At 43.6% G+C, this 26,599-nt stretch overlaps 1 protein-coding gene across 12 annotated transcripts; it reads right to left on the bottom strand.

Annotated features, from left to right (window-relative positions):
- als2b (alsin Rho guanine nucleotide exchange factor ALS2 b) lies at positions 1-25,937 on the bottom strand. Of its 12 annotated transcripts, none has more exons than XM_085150554.1 (35): positions 25,768-25,937; positions 25,352-25,461; positions 24,825-24,973; positions 23,624-24,609; positions 22,018-22,378; positions 18,758-18,932; positions 18,123-18,219; positions 17,727-17,804; positions 17,410-17,643; positions 17,136-17,307; positions 16,848-17,037; positions 16,693-16,758; positions 16,393-16,597; positions 16,036-16,167; positions 15,794-15,922; positions 15,626-15,649; positions 13,377-13,447; positions 11,229-11,295; positions 10,953-11,149; positions 10,785-10,850; positions 10,581-10,679; positions 9,252-9,416; positions 9,030-9,141; positions 7,655-7,732; positions 7,432-7,565; positions 7,184-7,348; positions 6,974-7,091; positions 6,451-6,608; positions 6,159-6,254; positions 5,893-6,069; positions 5,737-5,794; positions 5,296-5,357; positions 5,036-5,185; positions 3,606-3,702; positions 1-3,523 (listed from the first exon to the last, which is right to left on the bottom strand). In XM_085150554.1, exons 2-35 carry the CDS (start codon positions 25,369-25,371, stop codon positions 3,485-3,487), a joined length of 5,127 nt encoding a protein of 1,708 aa, XP_085006680.1. In that variant the 5' UTR covers positions 25,372-25,461; positions 25,768-25,937; the 3' UTR covers positions 1-3,484. The 12 variants fall into 12 exon arrangements, with proteins under 12 accessions (XP_085006680.1, XP_085006685.1, XP_085006683.1 ...); XM_085150559.1 differs by having other exon boundaries at positions 22,063-22,378; positions 25,768-25,936; XM_085150557.1 differs by having other exon boundaries at positions 7,184-7,351; positions 22,063-22,378; positions 25,768-25,936.
- Positions 25,938-26,599: the final 662 nt, after the last annotated feature.

Here is a 26,599-nt window from a genome sequence, read left to right on the forward strand (position 1 = left end):
TGGATTTCCACCAAAATGATTTTATTGCCCTTTGTTATCAACTAAAAGTACAACACGTTTGACATTGTGCAAAAGACACAAGTGGGCCCGTTGACAAAACAGCCGTTGGTGCATTTGGTAACCAGTTGCAGGGTTTAAAACATCAGCGCTTCCTTCAGTTTACACTTAGCACAAAAATACTCCACTCAGTCTGGACTAAATAAAGTCAGTCAGTGTGCGAACAACCACTACATCAGTAATCTGGTTTCAAAGTCAGCCGCGTCGCTGTCAGAAAAAACTGTTTTCATGGGCAGCAGTGAATCATGTCAGCCTTCAAATTTAAGCTGAATAAAATATACAAGAGATGATGCTGAAGAACACCCGAGGGCGCCTTCTCTAGTCAGTGAAATAAGAAGGGAGCCTGGCTTAAACATCAAATAAATGTTAAACCCAAAGGCTAAAGTGTGTAGGATGCATTCTAGGGATGAACTCGGTGAACTGGAGAAAAAGACAATACTGCTTCATTTCCACGAGGATCGGGCACATTTGGGCTCATGAACACAGACGGAAGATTATAAAATGATTTTTACTGCACATGTGAGGACACCACTTCACCTCAGATACAAGCAGCAACATCATCACATATCAGTTTAGGTTCAACAGTATAAGAAGTTCCCATGAGCAGGTTTAAATTTTACAACCTCTGACAAACAATTTTCTGCTTGATTTTCAAATATCCTGCAGGGCGAGAGCAGCGGCTTTACCTCTGATCCGCTGCTATTTCTATTGTCGAAACTATCAGACCAGGGCATGAACAGCAACAAAAGGGAGAATCCCCTCTTAATCTCTTTCTAAAGTGGCATGTGTGACGCAGATCACAAGTAAGCAACAGTGGCTGATGGTTGGGGGGGGGGGGGGGGGGGGGGGGGGGGGGGCGGCAGCATTAGCAGATGGTGTGAAGCTTTGAACTCTATTATATCTATAACAGCAACGTTAAAGCAGCCTGCCTCTCGGCTCAAACATCACTCGCAAAAGGCAAAATACACATTTCTGTCCTTCTTGTGATTAAATCAGAATTCACATTGGACCGCTTGCATTGATTATTTTGCAGATCAGTGAGGTTTAGACCTTTAGCTGGTGGTTAGTTTCCTTCCTTGGCTGTGTGACCTGCCTCCACATGATTAATAGAAACACTGTCAGGTTATTTGCAGCTTCCTGCAGCATACAAGTCAAACGTCTCTGCATACTGCTAAAGGACGATATCTACAAACAATTGTATAACAACAAATTTGCATAAAGCTAAAAAGTGTAACCACAGAGCGAGGAAGTGGATGGCTAGTAGCTCAAAATGAAGCAGTGATGAACGAGAAAGCTTCTCAGGTGGAAACAAACCGTCAGGTAGCGTTAATACAACATAAGTGAATTGTACAACGTCACTGTCATTGTACTGTAGTAAAAAAACAAAAAAACAAAACAAAACTTATGTCTAAAAAGCAGAAGGAATTTTCTGCTTTTTTGGGAATAACATTTTAAAAAAAACCTCACATCTTGTCCTCAACTCCTAAGATTAAAGATTTGAATTGTTATTTTTTATTAGTGTGTAATAAGACTGTAATAAAGAGCAACACATGTTCTCCAAAAGCACCAAATTTCCACCTCCTACCACCACCTTGCAGAGCTGTAAGACTGTCCTGCGAACACTGGGCTCAGAAATACAAACCAAAGACACCTCCTGCAAAACGCTGTCAATGAAAAGACATTTCTGTGGACTGAATAATGAATAGCTCATCTTAAAAAAACAAACATTAAATACATATTTTTCCTCTGCCCTGCAGGGCTGGTTGTTTTTTATTGTTTCCTCTAAAGGCAAGTCTTCTCTTTAATCTTATGAACATAAAACAAACCAGGTGGCACTGCATGCCTTGTGGTGCTCAAGGCATTAAGAAGTCTTGAAAACTCATTTCTAGACTACAGGAACTATGTTCGTTCTTCCAACCACCACTGCTCCCAGTACACCTGGAAATGGATCCCTGTGCAGAAAGAAGCATCATATGACAGGACATGAACATGGACAGCAGCCGCTTGGCTGAGCTCTGATGTTAGCTTGTTTGGTCTGTAGGTGGTCAAAGAAAATGGTTCCACCATTTTATTAAAATACCCAGATCATGATTTCTAAATTTAGACATAATTTCTGAAGCCTCGTTAATGTTAACAGAACCTGCTGTGTAGACTATTAAAGTGACGGCTCTGTAACCAGTAACATGCTGGTGTTAGCAGCAGGAAGTAAATTAAGCTTTTTCCAGAAAGTCTTTTCAGGATCTGTTTTGATGATATGTTAGAAAATGAGTTCAGGTATTTTCAGATCACAGATAGGTAAAGACCCACACGATCGCAAATTTGCTTCTGTAATTGAGCCAAAGACTCCAAAGTGGTGGTGAAGTCACTTTTGATTTTACCTTAGATACCACTTTTAAATGGCGTGAAAAGCAACTAAATCCTCATCAAGTCAGCAGCTGCTGTGAGTGACAGTGGTGTGAGGCGAGATGAGGTGAAACAAAAGGTTTTTCAGTCTTACTTACAAGATATTTAAACGCATTTGCTTTGCTGCTTTGAACACCACAAATTGAGCATCTCTACAGCTGATATCCCCCAAAAAACAGACACCAAAATAATGTATGCACTAGAGGCCAGAGGAAGGATACACATTTTAAATGTAACAGTCTGAGGTTATGTTCAGAGGACGTGTGAGTACGCTTTCAAGTCAACAATCCGGCTGAAGCTTGCGCTTCAAATGAAGAAATAAAAAAAATCTTTATAAGCAACTGTTTAGATTCAGGTCCGTTCACTGATGCTGTAACACATTCTTTCTTTAATACAGTATGAAAAGGGGCTGTCAGCTCGCCCAGATAAATCCTCTCCAAAGAAACTTTGAACGAGTGTCAGTTTTACTTGCAAAAAAAAAAAAAAAAAAAACTTCCTTCAGGACCGTCTCCCCCCCTGCAGTGCATAACAGCCACTAACCGTAGCCATCCATCTCAGATTATAAAGTTCATGAATCCACAGTTTATGGAGTTACTTCCTCTTCATGTAGCTTTCACTGAAAATAATTCATGTTTCCAGATTTACTGTTTTTTTTTTTAACATTAAAAATTTTAAGGAGAAAAAATGAGGTCCGGTATCCCACAGACAAACTTTGCACTCCCTCCCTGCTAAAGGTGATTTAATAACAGTCATCTTTATTCCCCAACTCCACCCACATGGATGGTGCGACTGTGCTCGCGTCTGTCATCACGGCCACATTTCTACCTTCATCACCTGTGGATGATGAGTGTTTCAGGGAGGGAGGGTCTGTGACGGGATGTGTCCAAGCAGCATTCGACGACCTGTTCTTATGACCCCTCCTCCTCCCTGTCAGTCATACTCATGCCCGGCTACTGGAGCTGAGAGGAGGGGAGTGGAAAAGCAGCAGCATGAAGGTCACCGAGGACGTAGCAGCAGTCTCGTCTTAAGTGACCTTCTCGTGCTGGATCTGGTAGTAGCAGGCCTGCAGGGGGGAGAGATACCCGAGTGACCTAAAAGTTTTGAAACGCTTGCAGACGAAGCAGCGTGAGCTGCATGTGCGTTACCTTGAGGGTGGTGAACATGATGCCGTGTTCTCCGTGCTGGACGCAGGGGTCCATCAGGTCTTCGATCAGACTGACCTCAGAACCGAGGTTCCTGATACTGAAGAGAGAAAGAAAAAAAAGCCAACCTTTGAGTCAGATCTGCTCCTTGCTCGTCATGTCCGGTTTCTCGTATTGTACCAAGGCTGTGACGCTAAAAGTCCACCATGAGGTGCCATATGTGGACCTAGCAAATGGTAGCCACAAGCTCTTCTGCTCTGCCTCATTTTCACTCATTTCAGCCACTGAGCTGAACCTCTTGACCATGTTTGATGATGGATTATCTGACAAATATAAAATGACTCACCCTGTGCTAAAAGACAATCCAAGACATTTGTTCTCATGTGTATGTGTGTACTGCATGGAGATACGCTCCACACTCTCATACCACAAATGGTCATTAGGTACACCTTCCTAGTTCAAGGTTGGACCTTCTTTTTGGTTCAGAGCTTCTTTAACTTTTCATTGCATAGATTAAACAAGGTGCTGCAAACATTGCTTAGAGATTTTGGTCCTGACACATTGATATGAGGCAGTAAGGCCAAATTCTGACTGTAATGTTGGTGAGACCAAGACTCATCAGACCAGATGATGTTTTTCCAGTCTTCTATTGTCCAATTTTGGTGAGACCGAGCGATTTGTAGCCAAAGTTTCCTGTTAGTAGCTGAGAGGAGTGGCACCTGGTGTGGTTTTGTGCTGCTGTCGATGTGGTCTTCTGCTTACGTGGTTGTAACAAGTTGTTAATTGAGTTACTGTTGCTTTACTATCACTTTGAAGGAGTCTGGCATCGGCAAGACATTTTCACTGCTGCTCAATGGATTATTTTCTCTTTTTCACACCTCTAGAGACCAAAACATGTGTTGGGGAAAATCTAGATCAGCAGTTTCTGAAATACTCAGAATAACCACCATGCCACATAAAATCACTTAAATGATCCTTCTTCCTTATTCTGATGCTCTCCATACTTAAAAGCATGCGACTGGCTGATTAGATATTTGCATTAATGAGCAGTTGATCAGGTGTGCCTAATGAAGTGGCCAATGAGTGTAAATTTTCTCATGTTTGCAGTGCAAACTCTGTCCTGTGAAGCATGTCACTGATCTGCTACAACTGTCAAGTCATTTGAGAGCAGCTGGGATGGGTGTAGGTCTTCGAATAAGTTGAACAGCAGTATTATTGACTAAAATTGCCTTCCCCACCATCACGTAGAACAATCTCCACATTTAAGAAGCTGAAACCTAAAACTTTTGGTTATGCTTACAAAAATAGCAAAAGCCCTTGCAGTTTTTTTTAAGCCATTCTCCACTGCTTGTGTTTCTGCCCACACCTCATTATCGCCATTTGTTTCTGTAAATGTGTGCATTACTGTGCTTTTTTTGTGGTTCAATGCTCACCGCGCTCGTAGTACCACATAGAGGAAGACAGGGAAGAGGTCGTCCATGGACCACAGGAAGTCCTGCTTCAGAAGCGCCTGGACCGCCTGTGTGATCTCCTCGAAAGTGAGCTGGATCACCTGCAGCTTGTCTGATGGCGTGAAAGTTGTGCTGCAAACAAAAAGAGGACTTCTAGATGAAGGATGAAAGAACCAACCACTGCCCCTCCCCTCTGCTGTATTTTCTTTAAAAGTATTATGAGCCGTTGAATGGAGCCGTACCTGATCTGCTGTAGTGTTTCCACTGCAGAAGCAAAGCAGGCGTCTTTGGTGCTGGAGATGACCTGGACAAGTCGCACAGCAGAACAAACACGCTTTACATCTTTATAACAATAATGGATGCAAACAACATCCCCTTTGTCTTTAAAAAAGTACTACAGAAATAAAATTCTTAACAACAGTAAGGAGACTTAAAAGACTGAACTGAGGGATCACTATCAATTTAAACCCATCATAAAAATGACCTAACAGGATCTTTTACCTTTGAGATGAATTGTCTTTAACAGTGTCATGTGTAAATTAGCAAATATTTAACTTAAGATTAAGTCAAAAGAAAAAAAATCCAAAACAAAACAAGTTAAAAGAAATTAACAATGACCAATCAATGTCAGCACAGCCCCAAAACATCTGAGCTAGTTTTGGAAAATATGAACAAAATGATACCTGTTGCTTCTCGCCAGGCGCAGGCAAAGATGTTGGGATGGAAACGGGCCAAAACTTTCTGACAGGAGGAAAACAGAAGAAGAAGAAGTAGTATTTATGGATCTGCATAAAATAAAAACAAACTCTTCTACAGCCGCATGTTCAGCTCTGACGTACTGCTGGACGCCCAGGAAGGCGAGCAGGGCGAGGTCGGGCTGCTTGTTGAGGCGCAGGACGCACTCCCAGTACACATCGTCCTCTCTCTCCTTGTCCAGGGCGTAGAGGGTGAAGAGCGGTGGGTAGAGGCGGGGCAGAAGGACAGGAAGCAGCAGAGCCGAGCTGCTCACCACGCGGCTGAAACACAAACACACGGAGGAAGTCGTTAATAACCAGAGCCTGCTCACCGGAGATATGGCAGCAGCGGGACGTGGATCCATCCTTACGCAGGTTTGGGAGACTCCGGCTCATTCTTCTCCTGCAGGTCGGTGGTCGGCTCTGGGATTAGACCGCCCTCGTCTGGCAGGTCTGGGAATAAAAATCTGAACCAAAGCAAAGAAAAACAAACAATAAAATCGTGTAGAGTCATCTAGAAAAATGTTTATTTGCCTTTGAAATCAATAAGCTCATCTCACAGTTCCCCCTCCTCTCCGCATTACTGACAACCTGAGGACATTATGAGGCGATCTTGGCTGTTATGCAGACATGAAGGACATGGGATCCATTCACAGTGACTACCTGACAATCAGGAAGATGCGGTTGAGGTAAGATTTAATCTCGCTGACGGCCTGATGCAGGAGCCGACGATTGGCGCCAACACCCACGTAGGTCATCCTGTAGACCGCCACCAGGGTCTCCAGCAGCCGACCCAGAGGGTGCAGCGGAGTGTCACACGCCTGGAGGACAAAGGATCATTTTGTCAATGCTGTGCCTGCTCAGGGGTCTCATCGATAACATCCTTTAATGCTCTGCAACACTGATCAGGAAAACAAGATGACCAGAATTTGCTGCCCATTCATTTTTATTCAGCGATAATGATTTTGAGCTTTAGCTGTTAAAAGTATGTGTAGACTTATTCATTTAGGACTCAATGAACGCTCTAATCAATCAAAAAAAAAAAAAAAAAATCAATCAGCACAATAATCATTAGTTGCAACCTGTTAAAGAGCTCCAATATACTCTAAAAACCTGTTTGCAGGTTAGTATATCAGCAGTTGTTATTGCCACTGGTACTTTTACTTCATCGACTCGGTGAACCCACCTTGATTAGGTAGAGGCGGATGGCGTTGTATCTGTCCATGGTGATCGGCCCTACGTACTGCGGGATGACTTCCAGACTCTCCAGCGTTTTGTTGTGAGATCGAGACAAAATCTCCGGACTTGGGATGCACAAACATTGGGAATCTTAGATTCGAGATGTTTTTACTTCAACAGGAAGTTTTATGACCAATAAGAAGGCGTCAGGTGGTACCTGTCCAGGATGTGTCGCCTGCTGGTGGTGAGGGCCACAGCGATGTTCTCCCAGGCCTTTTCGGGCTCCCCTCGGCCCGGAGCCTCACAGCCCAGCTGACTCCAACACTCCTCGAAAACCGCCGGCCACTTATTCTCGGCGCACACACACAGATGGCCCAGCTTCCTGCTGCATCAACAAACAATATAAAGTATATACAGACAAATGAAAGTTTGCTTTAACAAACATGAGACCACTGATGAGCTTACATGGCTTGGGTCTTGTCCTTGTCGGTGTCGAACAGGTGTGGTTTAAAGTAGGAGCCCGTCACTTTGAGACCAGAGCCCCATTCGCCATTGAAGGAGCCCTCCAGGTAGTCACCATTGGGCATGGTCAGCACGCCCTGAGGGAGAGCCAGGACATTTAATAACAAGTACCTGCACTCGGTATTAGATTTAGAAGAAAAAATGAAAAGTATTCATATTTAGTTACCTTTCCACTGAGGGTCCAGTCGTCTGAGAATTCGCCCTCGTACGTCGTGTCGTCCTCTGACAGAAGGACACCGGTGCCCTGAAAGAGTCATCATCTCCCATTTTAAACACACATTTATTATGTGTACATATAAATATGCATATATATAATGAGACGTGAACCCGGACAATCAGCGCACTAAAAATGTTAATTTATTTCAGTTTTTGCTGAAACTGACGGAGCTGCTGTTACAGTGTTTGCTACAAGAACACACAGACTGCACATCCAATGAGCTCACTGTTAATCTGGAAATGTGACATTTCTGCATTATGTGTTTGTATCATTTCATCTCTGGGCTTCCTGTTTCTTTCATTTAAGGAACATATTTAAATTGTAAACTGTTTTTCCTTTTTCCAGCTGAACTGGAGACAATTACTCACACATTTATGTCATTGTGCTTCTTCCTGTAAAGCTCTGCTTACTGGCTTAGATTTTAAAATAGACATTTTTAAATTCTTGTACTTACTTATAGAGCCCTAAACGAACAATGGACAGATCTCAGCTTCTTACTAAACACACTGCGGCTTGATGACAGGCTCAGGATGTGTTGCTTGTTCCTCATGACAGACTCGTACCTCTCACATCTACGTTTATCTGACTCTACAAGCAGCTGACAGCTTGTTCATTAACCAGGCTTACTGTTGAGAATCTTAATCATAGTACATGTTTTTAATGATCTTTTCTGTGTCACAACTTTATTTTGTATTGCTATCACCTGTATTTTAATTTTCTATTACACTTATATTGTGATTATTCTTTGTTATTATTCATTCTATTTTGTTGTACATCTCTTTGTGACCTCATGTCTGTGAACATTGCTTTATTTGCTTTATTTGCTTTATTTCCTTCCTTCCTTCCTTCCTTCCTTCCTTCCTTCCTTCCTTCCTTCAGGCATTTCTGATGAGACCCAGCTCTACTGAGAATTTAATAAAAAGTGTAAAGCAGCTCTGGTACTTACATCATCTACATATATTTTAAGGAAAATGAAGAAGAAATCTTTGCAAAAATGACTGAATATTATACTACTCAATGATTTAAATTGTTCTACTTCAGGGTTTTTCCTGAATATGAAAAAAATTGATTTTGTCCTTCCATCAGAAGGAAAATCACCAGAACTGTGGAAAAAAAATATTTTTAAGCAGGGTTTAATTGACTTAAGCTTAAAAATGTTGTTTTGAATAGTTTTGCTTGTGAGACGGCAAAAATAACAGGAAAATACACAGACTAATGTCATACGCCGAACGACAGATGTGCTTTGAAAAAACATGAAAACTGAAGAACGTCTGCTGTTGTGACACACTGAGACAACTGGGGATAAAACCTCTGAGCTGCTCACCATCATCTTGTTGTCTTTAAAAGCTCCTTCATAGTACAGGCCAAACTGGGTGACCACCACTCCGGTGCCCTGCCGCTGGTGGTCCTGCCACATGCCCATGTACTTCTCTCCTCTGGAAAGCAAACAGACAGCAGCCTGTTTATCCCTTCATATGTGTAATATTAGAAAGCTGCCAGTAAATTTAGAGGCAAAAGAACTGTCTGAGTGTGGGAATGAGCGTACTTGGTGATATCGTCAAAGACTCCATAGCCGGTCTTCTTGTCCTGCAGCCACTGACCAATGAAGACGCTGGGGGACGAGGTGTTCAGTTTGCCACTGCGCAGCATGCCGTGACCGTGCCGCACGCCGTCCTGAAAGGACCCGTCATAAACTTCACCGCTGGCATACCTGCAGTCAGATAGAGGAAGGGTGCTCTCTTACAACACAGCTGTTTCATCTATGACTGAACCTCAATCTCTTCTTTTATTTTGAAATTTCACTGCTAAAATGCTTCCTACGTTGTCTCTGATTTAAAGGAAAGCAAGCAAGAAGAACTTCTTTTATCAGGTGACAACATTTGCTAATGAGAAATCTCCCTCAAAACTGTTGTAAGTATGTTTAAATATGGTTGCTGATAGTTAGCTCATCTTCACAAGAAAGAAAGCACACACAGGGTCAAATATATACTGCACCTCGACCAGACACTTTTTGTAGCAATCAATATTTCATTGTTTGGTTCCTTGGCACGGATCCGGCTTTTAAGCATTGTCCACAAATTTTTAAGGGTTGGGGCTTTGGGAACACCATTCCAGAAGCTTAATGCTAGCATGCTTTATCCATTTAATAAAACCAGGTTTGTTGTGTGTTTGGGATCATTGTCCTGTTGGAATACCAACTGTATCCAAGTTTCAACAGTCTAGCTGATGATTTGAGATGGAGTTGAAGAATTTGGAGGTATTCCTTCCCTTTGTGCAATATACCAGTACCACTGATACCAGTAATGCTGGCAGCAATACAGCCCCAGAGCATGAGGATATCCCCACCATGTTTGACAGCTGGCACAGTGCTCTTAGGTTTGAAAGCCTCACCTTTACTCCTCCAAACATGCGTCTTGTCATTGTGGTCAAAAAGTTAAATCTTCCTGTCGTCTGACCATAAAACTTTTCTCTAGAAGGCATTTGGCTCGTTAATGTGGGCGTTTTCTTTTTTGATCAACACCCTCTCAGTCCATGGTGATGTTCTTCGTTGTGGACAGTGATGCTGGTGACTTCCACATTGTTTTGAAAATTGGTCAAACTAATGAGGCAAACGTATAGAGAAACTACCAGTTGTAGTCAATCATAATCACTAATGAGAAGTTAATAGGTCTTAGCCTTATTAGGTTAAAGGCATTGTAAGTGAATGCATGTATATACTTGAGCATGTATGTATACGTTAGACCGTGTGTGGATTAGAAATCCAAAATGAACTCAGAATTGTGCATTAATCTAGCCAAACATCATCGTAATCATAATAATAGTAATTATAATAAAGGGCATGCTGCTGAAAATAATACATTTTCATGCTGCTCACCTGTATGTCCCCAGGCCGTGCATCTTGCCATCCTTCCAGTACCCTTGATAGTGGTCATTCTTGTTCAGCGTCTTATTGGGGGCCACAAACTCACCAAAGCTGCATAAACAAAAGGAGATAAATCACACTCTCAGGCTTACACACCCACACACAAATTGAACAATTACCATAAACAACTAGGAGATTTTAGGCTCCAGCACTCACCCATCTTCTAGTCCATTCTTGAATGCCCCAGTATATATTCTCCCATCAGACCATTTCAAAACACCTCTGGGAAAACAAACAAACAAACAAACAAAAAAAACACTTTCCAATTTCTCAACATATAAGTAAAATGATCTAAGTGTAAATGCAACAGTGTGAACATCCAACCTGCCGTTGGGCTTTCCTGACAGCCAGCGACCCTCATATGTCGCATCCTTCAGTCGCCCTTCCTTATAAAACGTGTACGAAGCCGTTCTGGAGATGGGAGGCTCCAACTTCTGCACTGAGCTGCCTGACGCCACGTCCTGTCCCTTTCCGCTCAGGGCCTGGTCCACCGCCTGGTTGATGGAGCGAAGCCACTTGGTCTAACAATGAACAAACAGCCCAGTTCAGAAATAGAAATTGAGTTTTTTAAAAGGTAAACATCAGCTTTTAAAGAGTTACCTTCTCCATGGGACACGAGGCGAGGAGGGTGAGCGTCTCCTCAGGAGTGATCACCTTTAACCCATACCTACACGCACAGATACCCTTTGTTTTACCACGATATAAAAACTACACAGATGCAACAGTGAGGAAAGATTAAGACATGGATATTTACAAGTTATGACAAAACGACCCTACTTCTCCCCTGAATGAAATCTCAGTAAACACTTTCCATATCATGCTCCAAGTCACTAGTTTCAAATCTTAGTGAATAATTCATGAGGTTCATTTTGTAAACTATGGTTCCTATTATGGTATAAAAGGATGATAAAGAAGAATATGCTTTACGATGAACATGCAATGCCCCTATGTTCCTCAGTCAGACTCCATCACTGCTGATGATGAGTTACTGAGGGGTCCCTCAGCAAAATGTAAACATTCAAGTATTTCCCAGGAACAATGGAATAGTATCTCTGCTTCATGGGCCCATGCAATTATAGTTGCACAAATATAATACAGTGCTGTGCAAAAGTCTTGAAGTCTTTTGTTCTGTTCTCTGTCAACATGATCCCAGACTGTTTCAATAATGTTGAGGTCCGGGCTCTGGGGAGGCCATGGCTGATAGAGTTCCACTGTGTGTTTTTATTTCCAGGTATGCTTTTACTTTATTGGAAGTGTGTTTGGGGTCATTGTCATGTTGAAAAATTAAACTGTTGCCAATCAGATGCTTTCCAGATGGTATTGCAAGGTGGGTCAAAGTCTGATGGTACTTTTTGAGTTCGTAATTCATTAATTTTAACAAAATCTCCAACACCACTGACTGAAATGCAGCTCCAAACCATGACAGAGCCTCTACTGTATTTTACAGACACTCACTGCTGTACCTCTCTGCTAACCTGCTCCCTACATACTGACGATAATCTGAACCCCAAAATGTCAAATCTGTATTCATCACTCCATCAGACCTGTTATCACTGCTTTTCAATCCAGTTCTTATGTAAGGCTCTTTAAAGAGAAAGTTAAAAACTAAGTCTGATCCTTTTCTTTTTTAAATGTAAATAAGTGTGGAGACTTGGTCTTCTTTCCTTTTCAGAAAAGAAGATCAGACACCAGCGAGGGAGGATAAGAAGGACAGACGCAACAACATTGTCATCCCCTATGTAGCCGGTGTATCAGAGAAACTCAGGAGGGTTTTCTCCAAGCATGACATCCCGGTGTACTTCAGACCCAGCAACACACTCAGACAAAAAGTGGTTCACCCGAAAGACAAAACGCCAAAACACAGACTTAACAATGTGGTGTATGCCGTACAGTGCAGCGAGGAATGCCCAGACCTCTACATTGGAGAGACCAAACAGCCACTTCACAAGCGCATGGCACAACATAGAAGAGCCACCTCCACAGGACAAGACTCAGCTGTCCATCTGCATCTAAAGGTCAAAGGTCACTCTTTTGAGGATGCCAATGTTCACATTTTGGACAGAGAGGACAGATGGTTTGAAAGAGGAGTGAAAGAAGCATCTATGTCCACTGTGAGCGACCATCTTTGAACAGAGGCGGTGGTTTACGACACCAACTCTCTGCCATCTATAATCCAGTTTTGAGATCCCTTCCCAGACGCCTTAACGCCCACTCACATCCTGGGCCATCTGACCTCAGGAATTCGCATGATAAGGTGGGGCCAGGTTTCACAATGAGCTCACCCGAAACTCTGGCTGATTGGGACCCACACCCAGTTCCACACCTTGGCTCAGGCGATTAGAGGATCATCAGGGGGTCCTTTTGTCCCTCTGTGGGGGGACACTCCCACCAGGTTTATATCTGGGACTCTCCACCAATTGACCTTAGAACTGAAGAAGCCTCTCGGATGAGAGGTGAAACGTCTTCAAGTAACTTAAAGAAGTCCAGACGCTTTTCTTTGCAAGCTCCTTTGACCACACCAAATATTGACTTTCAAGCTCGTTACAATTGTCCAAACTCTGTTTGCCTATTTTATTTCCATGTATTTTCAGTGCACCCATTTCCCATTTTCTTAGCAACTTAGTTTCCTGGCTCAAAAGGTCTGCAAAGAACTGTAAATATAATTACAAAGATAAGGTTTGTGTAATAACGACTCCAAAAGCTCCCTGTGAAATTCCTTCAATCATCATAGAAAAGCTGCAAACTTACAGGCCCGTGTCCTCCTCTGGGATCGGCTCCACCCACAGCGTGGCCAAAGGGAAGATGTGATGGGTGGAGAACTGGGGGAAAAAAAATGATGAAGGGAGGATAACAAGATAAAATGGAAAAGAGAGACAAGAAGAGACGCATCAAAGAGAATATAACCACTGACGGTGAGTGAGAGAGACAGCGACATGAGCCCAACCACTACAAATGAGCACATCAGGTGATCGACAGACTTCACCAACGACCGGGATGCTTAAAGGAGAACAAGCAAACTGGGAACGACAACAAGTCCACATTTTTATATCTGTAAACCACTGCTTGCTTTAAACACCTTTTTTTTTTTTTTTCTTTACCTTTTCCTTATAGTTATTGTCATTTTTTAATGACCGGCACTACAGTGACTGTTTCAGAACGTACTGGTAACATCAAGCATCATAATCCCGCTTTTTATGAGAATACGATGATTATAAGGCTACAATTCTACTTCCGGATCCACTGTTATGAGAATAACAGCAGAGAGAGTTTATTCTTTTTAAAGAATAGTAAAAATCAACTACATGTATTTCAGGCTTGCATAAAAACATGTTTAAGCTTAAAATAGAAACCCAAGATTAAACATAAGACTAAAGCAGTCGTTCTCACATCTTTAAAGAGGAAGTTAATCCTTTTTTTTTTTGGCTTCTCACACGGGTCTTCTGCTTTCAGACACCACTTTGACCGTCCTGCTAACAGCTGCTGCTGAAGGTGTTAAAATGGTCAAACTTGTTTGTGCATTTCTGGCTTTTTAAACACTGACAAGACGAGGATGATTCAAGGGAGGCGCCAGTCGGAGAGCGAGGAGGGGAATCGAGATGCACACAGTCACATTAGAGATGATGAAGAGGAATAAAGAAGAATATTAAACAGAATGAAAAAGGAAAACAAGCAAGGAGAGGGGAAAGGAAACTGCTGTGGAGAAGTGAACCAGGAACTGTTGGTTTTTAACACTTTAAATGGAAACGGATTTGTGCTTTCAGCCAACAGCAGACACCAAGCCTTTACCGGGAAAGGAGAACTTAACATGAAAGATTTTAGACTCCAATAAGGAAGACAAAGTGTGTCAGAGGAGATTTAAAAGAGCCTTGGTTACTGTCTGTTCATCTTTCCAAGCAGAATCCCACAGGTGGGGAGCAGGCGAAGGGCAGAGGAGGGGATGGAGGCTGGGCATTAGTGGACATATTCATGTAGTTTAGGTAGCGATGCACCCGCAGGTTCTGATATTGTCTCAACGAGTGCGAAACACGAGGCAAACCGCTGTAAACACGTGTGCGTTTCAAAAAGTTCTTTAAATTTTTTAGTACAAAATTTCCTCCTTTGTCTTTCCGTGCAGGCACGTAAATGTTTGTAAGCAGAAAGAACATAGCTGCCTTCCACTGAGCTCATGCTTTTTTGCTTTTTAATTAGGTTAATTGGCAGACTGGGTAGGAAGAGAGCATCTTAGAAAGACAGCACCTCAGAAGTTAAAGTGGGGAGAGTTTCACCAATCTGCGAAAGAAATGCTTGTCTGAATTGTGAAATAATTTCAGAACAATGCTCCTCAATGTAAAATTGCAGATACTATGACCATCTCACATCTACAGTAAAGAAAATCATCAGGATATTCAGAGAATCTGGAAATTCTGGAGAAATCTCTGTGCGCAATGAGCAGGGCAGAAGAAGAAGAAGAAAAAAAAAGTATTACCCAAATTATTCAGTCTAATTTCAAACAGTTGTAAAGTGTTGGAACTTATTCATATGCTTAAAGAAATATTTTATAACTATTGGTATAATCATTTTATATATAATCAGTATAATTATCTCTTTGTTTCCTGTAAAAACCTGACTTATTACCCCCTATCCTAGCGTACCTTTAAGTGTTTGTAGGTAAATATCATTAAATTGTAATTTCAAGTAAAATACAGCAAAATATCTTTTAATTACAGTTAAATTAAACCCCCAGTTGCAGATTGTTTACAAAGTATTACTGATATTTGTTGTAGCACAGGTGCATCACTAACATAAACTCATTCAGATATTTGGGGCGTGGGGTCCACCTTAGTAAAGTGTGTCCAACAGGACCACATGTTATCACACAGGGTCCCCCCACAAGAAAAACAAAAAAACCCAAAACCCAAAGCGCGCGCACACACACACACACAAAACAAGGAGGAGGAGGTGGGAGATAGGGTGAGTTGGGTCGCTATGCTGAGTTTTGCTGCTGGCCGCATACTTACAAGATTTTTACAAGGCGCCACGCCCTGACAGCACGGAGGCAAGCACACACAAACGCTTGAAACACACCAGGTTACAGTGTCTGAAATATGATGGCTTCATAAAGGTGAAAGAGGCGAAGAAGTGACGGCAGCGTTCAGGGTGAGTGCGTGTGTCTGTGTGGGTCTAACCTGCGCGTGGACCAAAACATCGTTGAACAGGATGAACCAGTTGACGGAGAACCTGCCGGCATTCTGCAGGGTCAGACCTTTGTTGCTGCTCTCGCAGATCAGCCGCCGGTAAGGCTTCCGCAGAGAGTCCTGACGACAAACAAGGATGCCAATCGGCATTATGGGGCGTCACATGACACCTTGGGACTGAACGTGGAAGGCTTGGTGCGAGCAATGATACAGAAGATGAGGACAGAGTTTACCGTCATTTTTCCAGGAAAGATCTTCCAGAAGTGAATAGTGTAGTCGGCCTCTTTCCTTTTTCGCTTCAGTTGCAAGACCGAAGCTTCAAACTTGGAGCAGCTGTCCTGAAGCTTCTGGTACTCAGTGGAGCACTAAAAAAAACCCAAAAACAAAGAAACAAAAAAGTAACATCATTATATATTTTGCAAGTATACAAATAATTTCCTGTATTCCAGTATTTATTAAGGAGGAAACTGAAGGCTGTGTAAACACCAAACACTTGTTAGAAATATGAAAGTTACTATAAAACTGTGTAGAAATGACAACACAAGATGAAACATGATGTTAGTAAAAAGAAGAAATAACAGAATACAAACTTTGAGGTCACATGCGCTGCTGCTCGTGTTTCTTCCACCTACCACTTCGAAGCAGGTGGCCAGTTTGAGCAGCAGCCGGCTGTATTCGTGAAGGTGGCGTGAAGGGAGGTAGAAGAGCACCACCAGGAGGTCGGCCGTGGTGAGGTTCTCCTCGCCGCACTCTGACAGCTTCTGGAGCAGCTCCGGACTTTTCCCAAACAAGTCTCTACGAGAAAATCACCACCGATTTATCATAAAAGATTCACTTTTTCATTTTTTAAACATGTGGAGTTAATGTAGAAATTGTTTGTGTGCACTCACATGGATGGTTTGGTCAGAGCCTGGAAGCCTCCCATCACCTGGAAGTTTCCGAGGGCGCTGCAGTAACTTCATACATAAACACAAAAGCTAAAAGCGTTAAAGAATTTAAACTCTTAGCAAATGTTTCAAGTTGTGTTTTGTTTTTGGACACGTACTCGTTGTAACAGTCGAGGAAAATACTGGTGTGCTCCAAGATGAGAAGGCTTTTGACCTCACGACAACGCTGCAGGCTAGCAGTGAGGCTGGTGGCGTGCTGCCCAGTCAGGTGACACAGCCGGCCAAACCTGCTCGCCAGTGTCTGCAGGAGGCCGATGATGACCTGCCCGAGGGCTGAGCTCAGAGACTCTGGAGAAGGATGGAATAGGAAAAGAAGAAAATCAAGGCTGCTGAAAACTTTTTTAAACTTTGGGAAAACCTTTGTCTTCCTGATGTGTCCTTCTTACCCAGCTCCAGCAGAGGGCGTAAGATCTGAGACTTGATGTTACACAGCTTGCAGTAAAACCTCCTCTCAGCTGACGCGAGCTCGTGGAGGCTGGCGATGAAGCCCATCACATTCCTGTCAGAGAGTGCCACGCACCGCCGCCCACCCGCGAACACACTGCTCACATAACCGAGCTGGGAAAAACACAAGAAACGCACATTCACACTCGTACCGACACACAACCTGAAGCTAAGTGCTGAGCTAAAAGCAAGAACCTGTAGCATTAAACTACGTACGTTCATGCAGAAGGGCAGCAGAACAGGCTGCTGGGTGTAGCCCCCCGCCTGCTCCTCCTCTTCCTCCTCTCCTCCTCCCTGCTGATGGAGCTCCTTCTCATTACCCCCCTCCTCGCCCTCCTTCACCTGCTGCCCGCTGTAGTAAATGATGGGCTGGATGCAGTCTCCGTCTGCGAGCAGGAGTGTGTGCCTCTCTCCCGCGCTCACGTCCCACACTCGGATCCCCTCTGACAGCTGGATGAGGAAAGCAGATGTTGAAAAACACCAACTTACACGATTGATGTGCATGAACGGGAAAAGAGCGGTGGTCTCCTGACCTTGGCGAGGCGGGGGACGGTGCTCGGTGACTCCATGTGTCCCAGCTGACCAGAGCTGTTACTGCCCCATGAAAACACCTGGAAGGTATAAAGTACACACACATACAAGAGTGAGGTCTCTGAATGAAGACACAAAATGGGCTTTTACCTGCTTTGACAGGGTTAATGTCACTGCTCTGTGCCAACAGCAGGTTTATTTTCATGCTTATTTCTGGATCCTGATTGGTCACTGTGGCGTCAGAGTTATTGATATTAATCCACTTCTTAGTGTTGCATGATCAAGACATTGCTGATCTGTGCTTTTGTCCTTTTAATGTCAAAAAAAACAACAAAACTGTTGATGTAGAACTGCTCATCCTTTTAAAATATAGTTTCTACTTCGATTCAATGACCAACCTGAGACTGAGCCGTCAGAGCGAGGGAATGGTGAGCGCCGGCCGCCACCCGCACCACCTCCTTGTTGTTCAGACTCTTGATGCAGAGCGGCTGCAGTCTGCAAAGACACACAACACACTGCTGGTCAGAGAGCAGCCGTTTATATCAGAGTTAATGACATGCTATGTAAACACAGACGTGAGTCCACTGTCAAGACAACAGCAAACAAAAAATGTCAAGCCTAAAAATTTTGTATCAGAGGACAACTGATATTTTTGAGACCAATACTTGGTGATCAAACAACTGGATATATCAGCCGATATTTTCTGTTAAACAAATACATTTGCTAGGTTTAGATATGAGTTTTTATTACCATAATTTGACAACACAGTTTAAAAACAATTTTTCTTTTCATTGTCACAAGTCCTGGATTATTCATTTGGCACGACTCCTCAGATCAGCTGCTTGTTGTTTGTGGCGTTCAAACCACGTGTTGCAAAGTGTCCACTAAAGGGCAAACTATGCAACATCAAACCCTTTTCTTTATTTACCTTTTTACTTTAATTTATTGGAAACGGTTTTTTTTGTTTTATGACCTTGAACATTTGCCTTTATGGTCCAGAGATCCTGTTATTACTGTGACAGGTGTGTCCAACCTGGCCAAGTTGTCTCCGTGTCCCAGCTGCCCATGCTCGCCGTGGCCCCAGCTCCACACCTCTGTCTGCAGGGTGGGCAGCACCTCGTGGTCCTCGGGGATGGCGCTTCCCAGTGGGGTGAGGGCGACCGCTCGCATTTTGGGACGACCGGCTTTCCTTAGCAGTCGCGGTGACACTGCAGGAGTCAAAAACAGAGAGGTCTGTCCACTGCACAGACATTTAAACAGCTTCAGTATTTTCCTCTGTTATTTTTCAGTTCTTAATATTCTAATTACTAGCTTCTGGCTGAATGAAAAAATTATAGCTGAATTTTTTACGAGATAATAAAATGATGAGAATCAGTTTAGGGTGTAAAGTTCAGACAAACAAACAGGAGTTTAAAAAGAAAGGCAAGTCTGCACAGAGACACATCAGCCACTAACATCATGACAAACACTCTATGGAAGCCCTGAGATCCAAAAATCCAGACGGTCAACTTTCAAAGTCAAACTTTTTTCCTGTCCCGAGTCAAAAGGTTATTGTAGGTTACTTGTTGTATGTGTGAGGCAGGAAGTGCATCACTCCCCTGCTTTAAAGCTTCTCAAGAAGGTTAGCAACATTAGCAACATGTGCAGCATTTTAGCTGTTGGGTGTAACTAACTGGAGTTTCCCAGCATGCTCTGGGACATTAAAGGCTACTAGGACAAAACTGGAAAGAACACAAGCCTTTACCACAAATATCAGTCATGTAAATGTGAGCATGGTGAGATGGTGGTGAGAGAGTTGTGTAACTTAAACTGAACAAAAACAAAGAACGTGCAGACGTACAGGAAGTCCGGAAGAAGGTGGTGTCCTTTGCGATCTCCAGACCAGGTGATCAGCTGGTTGTTAGCCACATAACAACGTCACAGTACACATTAGTGTTGCCATGCCAATTGTGGAACAAAGCAGCTAGTCAGCTTAGTCTTTGGTGGAAATGGGATCAATTATCAGGATATCCAGACAGCAGCTAACTGATATCCAGCACCAGCCACTCTTTATGAATGCAAATTCGCCAAATATCATTATCAGTTGACAGTCGATGGTTTCAACAATGCATATGGACCCAAGCCATCCCTGTATTGAGGCTGCAGATAGGCTGTTTACCTCCATGCGTCCAATGCAAAACCTTCTCCACTCTGGAGACCCACATCTTTGTCTTCTTCATTTTAATCTTCTTTCCTATACGGATCGCCACAGTGACTGCCTACACCTGGCTGCATTTCTAACATCCTCCTCTGTCACACCAGCCCTCTGCATGTCTTCCTTCCCTAGATCTGTGAATAGTCTCTGAGGTCTTCCTGTTTTTCTCAGGTTCAAACCATCTCAGCCTCTCCAACGTTTTCTAAAACGCTGAACCTGAGCTGTCCCTGTGATGTAGTCCTTGCTAATCCGTCCATCCTGGTGACTCCCAGTGAAAATTTGAACACCTTTAACCTCGTGTCTTTTTGTTAGTGACACCGTCTCCATACCTACATCATAGCAGGTCTCACTACCATCTCGTAAATCTTCTCTTTCACTCTTGTTGCTATCCTTCTGTTACAAATCAATCCTGACACTCATCTCTACCTGCTCCACCCTGCTTGCACTCCATTGACCATTCTTTCTCAAAGGCCTAAAGATAATCACCTACACTGCCCAAACTCTCTTGATTTGGTTGTTGGCATATAGCACGTGTAAAATGTCTGTGTGAACTCGTCTGGCAGGTTTTAGGGTTTCCTCGTCAAACATTATCTATCAGGTCTTTAAAAACCGACATTCATAAGATGTCAGCTTATAAACTGATGATGAAATCTATAGGCAACCGTGTCAGGCTCTCTCAGTGAGGTAAGAAAGATATGATGACAGACAAACAGGCAGAGGGAAAGTCCATCCATCTAATTCCCGCTCTGGGTCACTCAGAAGCAAAGGGCTTTCCCATAATGCACCAAACACCCTTCTCTCTAAATCACACCTAAAACCTTCATTCTGCTCTATTAAATCTGCTAAATCCTTTTGTTCTTGCTGCCGTTTTCTAGAACAGTGAAACACGCTGACAGGAGGAGGTGATCATTTTAACATGAAGCATTTACAACCCAAGCAGCATTTTGCTTTTGTTACTTTTAGAACTGAAATATAAAAAAATCTTATTATTTTAATTATTTATTTTATTATTTACTAAAATATTGCCTATGTGAGTTTTTCAGTAGTATGTGTGTGTGTGTGTGTGTGTGTGTGTGTGTGTGTGTGTGTGTGGGGGGGGGGGTATTTGGTGTGTTATCCATTTGTTTGGATACATCTGTTAATAATTAATAAGTGGCGTAGTGACCTTTGACTCTTATACACGTCACATTAAACAGATGACTTGACTTTCTTCTCATTTTTTAAAGTGCTCTTGCGCAACAGTTCTCCAGGCTTTCTGAGGGCCCTTCAAAGGTTTTGTTTTGCTGCTGTTTCAATCCTTTTCATTGCAGTCCTTGTCCCTGACCATTTTCAGAGGAATGTTTTTTGTTTGTTCAGCCACTTAACACTGACCTATGAATCATTCAAGTATAAAGAAGGCTCTTAAGTCAAGGGATGAACCAGTGCTGCATCTACACATAACAGATAACTCAAGATCAAACTTAATTGTTTTTTTTTGTTTCTTTTTATCTTTAGGCACTTTGTTACTGTATGTTGCTATTTCTTTAATTAAATCTATGAAAAATCTGAAAGATAACACAGTCTGATAGAAAACAGTATTTGTGCACAAAGAAGGTGATTCCTAAAAATCCTGGAATGCTGTGAAGTGGGGGTCTAATAAGGATCTACAGTAAATTAAAATTATATGAAAGTCATGTTGTTAGGAAACATTAGGAAAAATTCCATTAAAGACTTGACACAGGACCTGAGAGACACATCTGGACCTTCAGTTGATCCATCTACTGTTCACTAAAGCTTCAAAAGAAATGGTCTCAGTATACTGGTAAGTGCATTTGCACATACACAAGAATACTCCTAAAAACCTTGAACAAAACAAGTCATCTGTATCTTTACGATCAATCAGGCCTGGTTCATGTAAAAAACAAAAAACAAAAACATGCACTTCACAGATATTTAAAGGCAATCAGAGATGGAGTGGCTGGAGGTGACACTGTGCTGAATATGACAGAAACATCACATGGGCACGAAGCATGCCACAACACTGAGCTCACAAGTTCAATAATGAAGCCTGAAGCGTGCACGGACTGCCATCGACCTGCACGAGCGCAAGGCGTACTTACGCAGCAGGCCATAGGAGGAGGATAAGAGGTGAACAGCGTATCTACCCTGTGAGAGCAGCCCTGGCAGTGAGAGGCGGCGCCGCAGACCCTCTGCCTCCTCTTCACGGATGTCCCCTGTGCTGGAGCTCTTCTTCCCCTGCATGGAGTCCTCCTGGCGGACACGCTCAGCAGAGTTATCGACCACTCCAGGGGATCCTCCTGACCGCGAGGCCCCTGAGGGGAGGTAGAAGTTCATCATCTTTTTCAGGGACAGGGCCTCGTAGGTGGAGGCCACCCGCCCGCCCACTGCAGAGGCGCAGGAGGCAACCAGGTTGTTGAGTGCCGAGGTGGGGGTGGAGGAGATCAGTCCTCCAGTTGAGGGCTGGAAGAGAAGTGAAAGATGATTAAAAGTTTAAAGGAGTTTGGGTGGAAAATGGAAAAAAAAAAAAAGTTGTAGCTTTTTGTGACTTTTCAAATACATTTTTGAGTGAAAGCCGTCATTAGATTTTAGAGAGTTGTGGTCTCCCATCCTGATGCTTTTCTTCTGGCAGTCAAACGGCTTCAAACTACACTGGCAGCATTTTAGAATCCATAAACAAATACTGTCAAAAATTACGCAGTTATTGTAGCCACAAGCTAAATAAAACAACTAGCCTAATGGTCAGCTTTTGAACTTTCCAGTTATTATTGAACATATCGTGTGTGACGCATTGTTTCTTATTATAACTAGAATCCATACAAAACAAAACCATGATGTGGTGATGAACGGTGCGTCTGACTTTTCCCCACACACTTGAAAGTTTCTTCTATGTTTTCTGGAAGCTTGTTTCTGTCACTGATTTATCATCTCAAAATGTTTACTTTTTAGTCAACAGGAAGTGGAAACAAGCTTCCACCATGTTTTATACAGTCTACAGGTGAAATGGACTGGCTGCTCAAAAAACCTTTGTATGCATTGGTGACAACTACACTTTTTACACTCATTAATCACACAAATGCCACTTTTGCTGTTTTCTTTCTTCTTCTTCTTTTTTTTTTTAAATGACCACATAATTCTAAAACTTCACAAAGGGCATTCCTCAGTTATTTCTACTTCTAAAAGCAGTTGCTCCGGACTTCAAATTACAATGAAAAAGCAAATATTTAACAAAAAGCATCCAGAAACAGTTTGAGAAGTTTAAGATTAAGTTGTCAAACCAGCCCCATGACCTGCTGGAGTCTGCTCCTAAACCATAGCTGTTGCTTCCTATATTGGAACAGAGGAAGTCTGAAGCGAAACTGTGGCAGCAACTTTTCTGTGTTCCAGCAAGAAGTTCCTCCACTGATGTTTCAGACCCACCCGTTTGCTGACTTGAAGCTTAAACTCGTCTGCTCCAAGTTTATAAAAGGTGGAGGTAAACCTTAAAGCTGAAGTCACTCCAGCAATCATGGCGTCTGATTTTTCACGTACTATTGCATTAAAGGATAAAAGCAGTGACCAAGCCTGCTCAGTTATTTTGGTTGATATAGATCTCACGACAAGACATTTCAAAATCTACTTCAAAGAGATTTAAGTAGCAGATTTGGTGAATCAAAAAAACCAAAACAACGAATGCTTGTTTTTTCTCTCTACTGTCATGCTGCTCACCAGCAGAGCGTTCAGCCCTCCGCTTGCCTGTGTGTCCGTCTGTGTGTTGTCGGACAGCTTCTTCAGGTAGTCCTTCACGGCCTGCTCGTCTGGATATGGTGAGTTCTTGGCCCCAGCAACAGCACCACTCTCACCTCCAGATAGAGCCGAGGTGTCTGAGTCTGAGACCTGGAGCATGCCATTAACCAAAGATGCTTCCCCTTCCTCAGAGGCCTGAGGTTGGGAGGGGACAGAGGTGGGGTCAGCGACTGTAGGCGCTGCCGGGGACTCTGACTTTGAGGTGTAGGAGGGGAGGACAGGCTCTGATGGGGATGTTTTGAGACCTGTGGTTGGGTTGGGAGCCTCCAGCTTGCCGTCATCCTCGGTCAGCTCCACGCCAAGCGGGCAGTAATGGCTGTCAGAGATGATGACGTGGTCCTCTTTGTCTGTCATGGTGTAGAGCAGTTCGTTACACCTCCCACATTTGTCCACATGAGGCCGGTGGCCATCGTGAGAGCCCAGGCAGCGCACCAGAGCAAGGCTGTGAGATGCTCCGCAGGCCACCTGTAAAACATACCGGCCTGCCAGGTGCTCCACCTTCTGAGGCTTCCACACAGGGAAGACGGCGGCGTTGAGGCCCAGCTGGCAACCGCTGCCCCATGCCCACACCTCACGCTGCACCGACAGAGCCAGGGTGTGCTTCTCCCCACAAGCCAGCTCCAGCACCGGCACCGTCTGCGGTGGGACAGTGACAGTGTCCAAGTCCTGCAGGGCGACGGGAGTCGGGTTGGGAACAGTGCTAAGGCCCGACAAGCCGCACTGTCCCGCACTGTTCTCCCCCCACATGTGGACGCCGCCATCCTCCGTCACTGCCCCACTGTGAAAGCTTCCGGCTGCGACTGTCACCACCCGCTGCCCACTGAGCGCGCTCTCCAGGGTCGGCTTGGCTGGCTCTGGCACTTGACTCTGCTTCCACGGCAACTCGCCGAAGCTGTACACCTGTCCCCCTGAAGAGGATGTAACAACAGACAATCACTGTGGGTTAACTTTGATTTATCCAAAAACATCAGAATAAAGATTTAGAAATCACAACATAAAAGCATGACTTCTGATCAATACAAACAGTAAAGACAGAATGAATTCATGAAGATGTGCTTAAGTATCGACTAGGACTCTGTGACAAGTCATAAACATGTCCTTCCAAAAGAAAAAGAAGTTTCACCTTCCACCAGGAGAACGCCATGCTGCGAACCCAGAGCGACCTGGAGGACCGGCCGGGGGAGGAGCAGCCTCTCTGGGGTGACGCTGTAAGAGTAGCCCTTCCAAGAGTGGAGCAGTCCTCGCTCGCCGCCGCTGCCATCGTCCCAAGAGCTGGGGGAGAGGAATCGTAGAAATTAGCAAGAGTGAATTAGAAAGGAAGTCTAAGAATCCTTCCCTAGGAAATGTAGGGAACTGGGTACTGTATTCTGTATTTAGGACCTCATCTAACAAAACTGAGGAAAAACATGACAGAGAATCAGAGGTGCGTGGGTGGCTGATAAAGCAGAGCAGAGGCAGACAAATCGCCTCAGTAGGTGTTTGATCCCCACGCCCCTCACTTCTCCTGAACAACAGATGTTTTGTCAGTGAAAGCAGAAGTGAGCACAACAACTCCATCCTTAGGCGATGTCACATGGTGATCACAGGCAGCCAGCTGAGTGGCATAATCCTGCAGAGAACTAGGAGGGGGATAACTCTGGGTAGACCTACCTCTTACTCTGGGTTTCCATCAGTGGGGTTGATACTCCTCTATCAGCATGTCAGATTCAGGACTCCTCCTATTCCTCCTCCTGCTGCCGCCGCTGCTGCTAACTGAGGTTCTGAAAGCAAAAGTACAAACAGTCAAACATTATCAGTCCAGCCACCTCGCAGCCACAGTGACTGAACTATGGGGGAATATCCAGAAGGAAACCCCTGAAACTCAAGCCAACAGACTGGGATGTCACAATAAAAGTGCTAAGTGCACATTTTTATGTATTTAACCCCTTAAAACTCTTCAGGCATCTGTTATTAGCCGCCGGTAGATAACATTAGCTGATTAGCCACAGAGCTAGTTGAAACCACAGGTGTCGCTGCTCTGTTTTCTGGATTTTAAAAATACCTTTATTAAAGATACATTTCCTCACCAGCCGGCCGTCTGCGCTACTCCTCGAGGTGTTCACGTAAAGAGGTCGCTGACACACGCGGTAGTGAGCGTGTTTAGACGCTGTCTGCTGCTCATTTCTGTAATGTTGACACGCTGAAGATCGTCCAACTGTCGGGAGGTCCCACTCCTCCGCGGGAGCGAGCCGCAACGAAGAGAGCGCGCCCTAAAGGGACAGCACACATATTTTTATAGGACGTGTTGTTGGTATCACAAGTTGGAAGATTTCAGCTTTTGGTGAGAGGAGTCGCCTTCAGATCGTATTATCTGCCATATTAGCAGGGTTTCATAGGCGGGAAAGTGTCAGGGCATCAGTAGAAAGTTCACAGATTAAAATGTAACATATTGTACGAACATAGTCAGGCAGACATGTTTATTATAGCCAAAAAACGAACAGTAAATACAGCACTGTGCAAAAATGAGCCACTTCTCACATCAGTGTATTTTTCTTGGAAATTGGGAAATAGCAATAAAGCTTAATTGAAACGTGCAGACTCTTAGGCAGCTTTGTTGCATTTCTTTAAGTCTTCAGGAATAGTTCTCCAGGCTTCTCGAAGGACATTCAAAGATCTTCTTTGGATGTTTCTGCCTTTCGTTCTGTTCTCTGTCAACATGATCCCACACTGCTTCAATAATGTTGAAGTCTGGGTTCTGGGGAGGCCAGTCCGTGACTGATGATTGACAGTGTGTTTTTCTTTCCAGGTATACTTTTATTGCATTGGCAGTATGTTTGGGATCATTGTCATGCTTTTTCCAATCAGATGCTTAAAAAATCTGAAGACAGCCTGGAGAACTATTGCTCAAGAGCACAAATT

The sequence above is a fragment of the Neolamprologus multifasciatus genome, chromosome 23 (assembly GCF_963576455.1).
Source record: "Neolamprologus multifasciatus chromosome 23, fNeoMul1.2, whole genome shotgun sequence".
Classification (NCBI taxonomy): Eukaryota; Metazoa; Chordata; class Actinopteri; order Cichliformes; family Cichlidae; genus Neolamprologus; species Neolamprologus multifasciatus.

Bases quoted from the DNA above. Each gene is read 5' to 3' on its own strand.
- als2b (XM_085150552.1), bottom strand. From the start codon at position 25,371: ATGGAAACCCAGAGTAAGAG. The intron at 10,851-10,952 runs GTTGGATGTTCA...TTGTTTTCCCAG, and splicing joins TCAGGAAAGCCCAACGGCAG to AGGTGTTTTGAAATGGTCTG. The intron at 7,566-7,654 runs GTAACTAAATAT...GCTCTCCCTCAG, and splicing joins ACTGGACCCTCAGTGGAAAG to GGCGTGCTGACCATGCCCAA.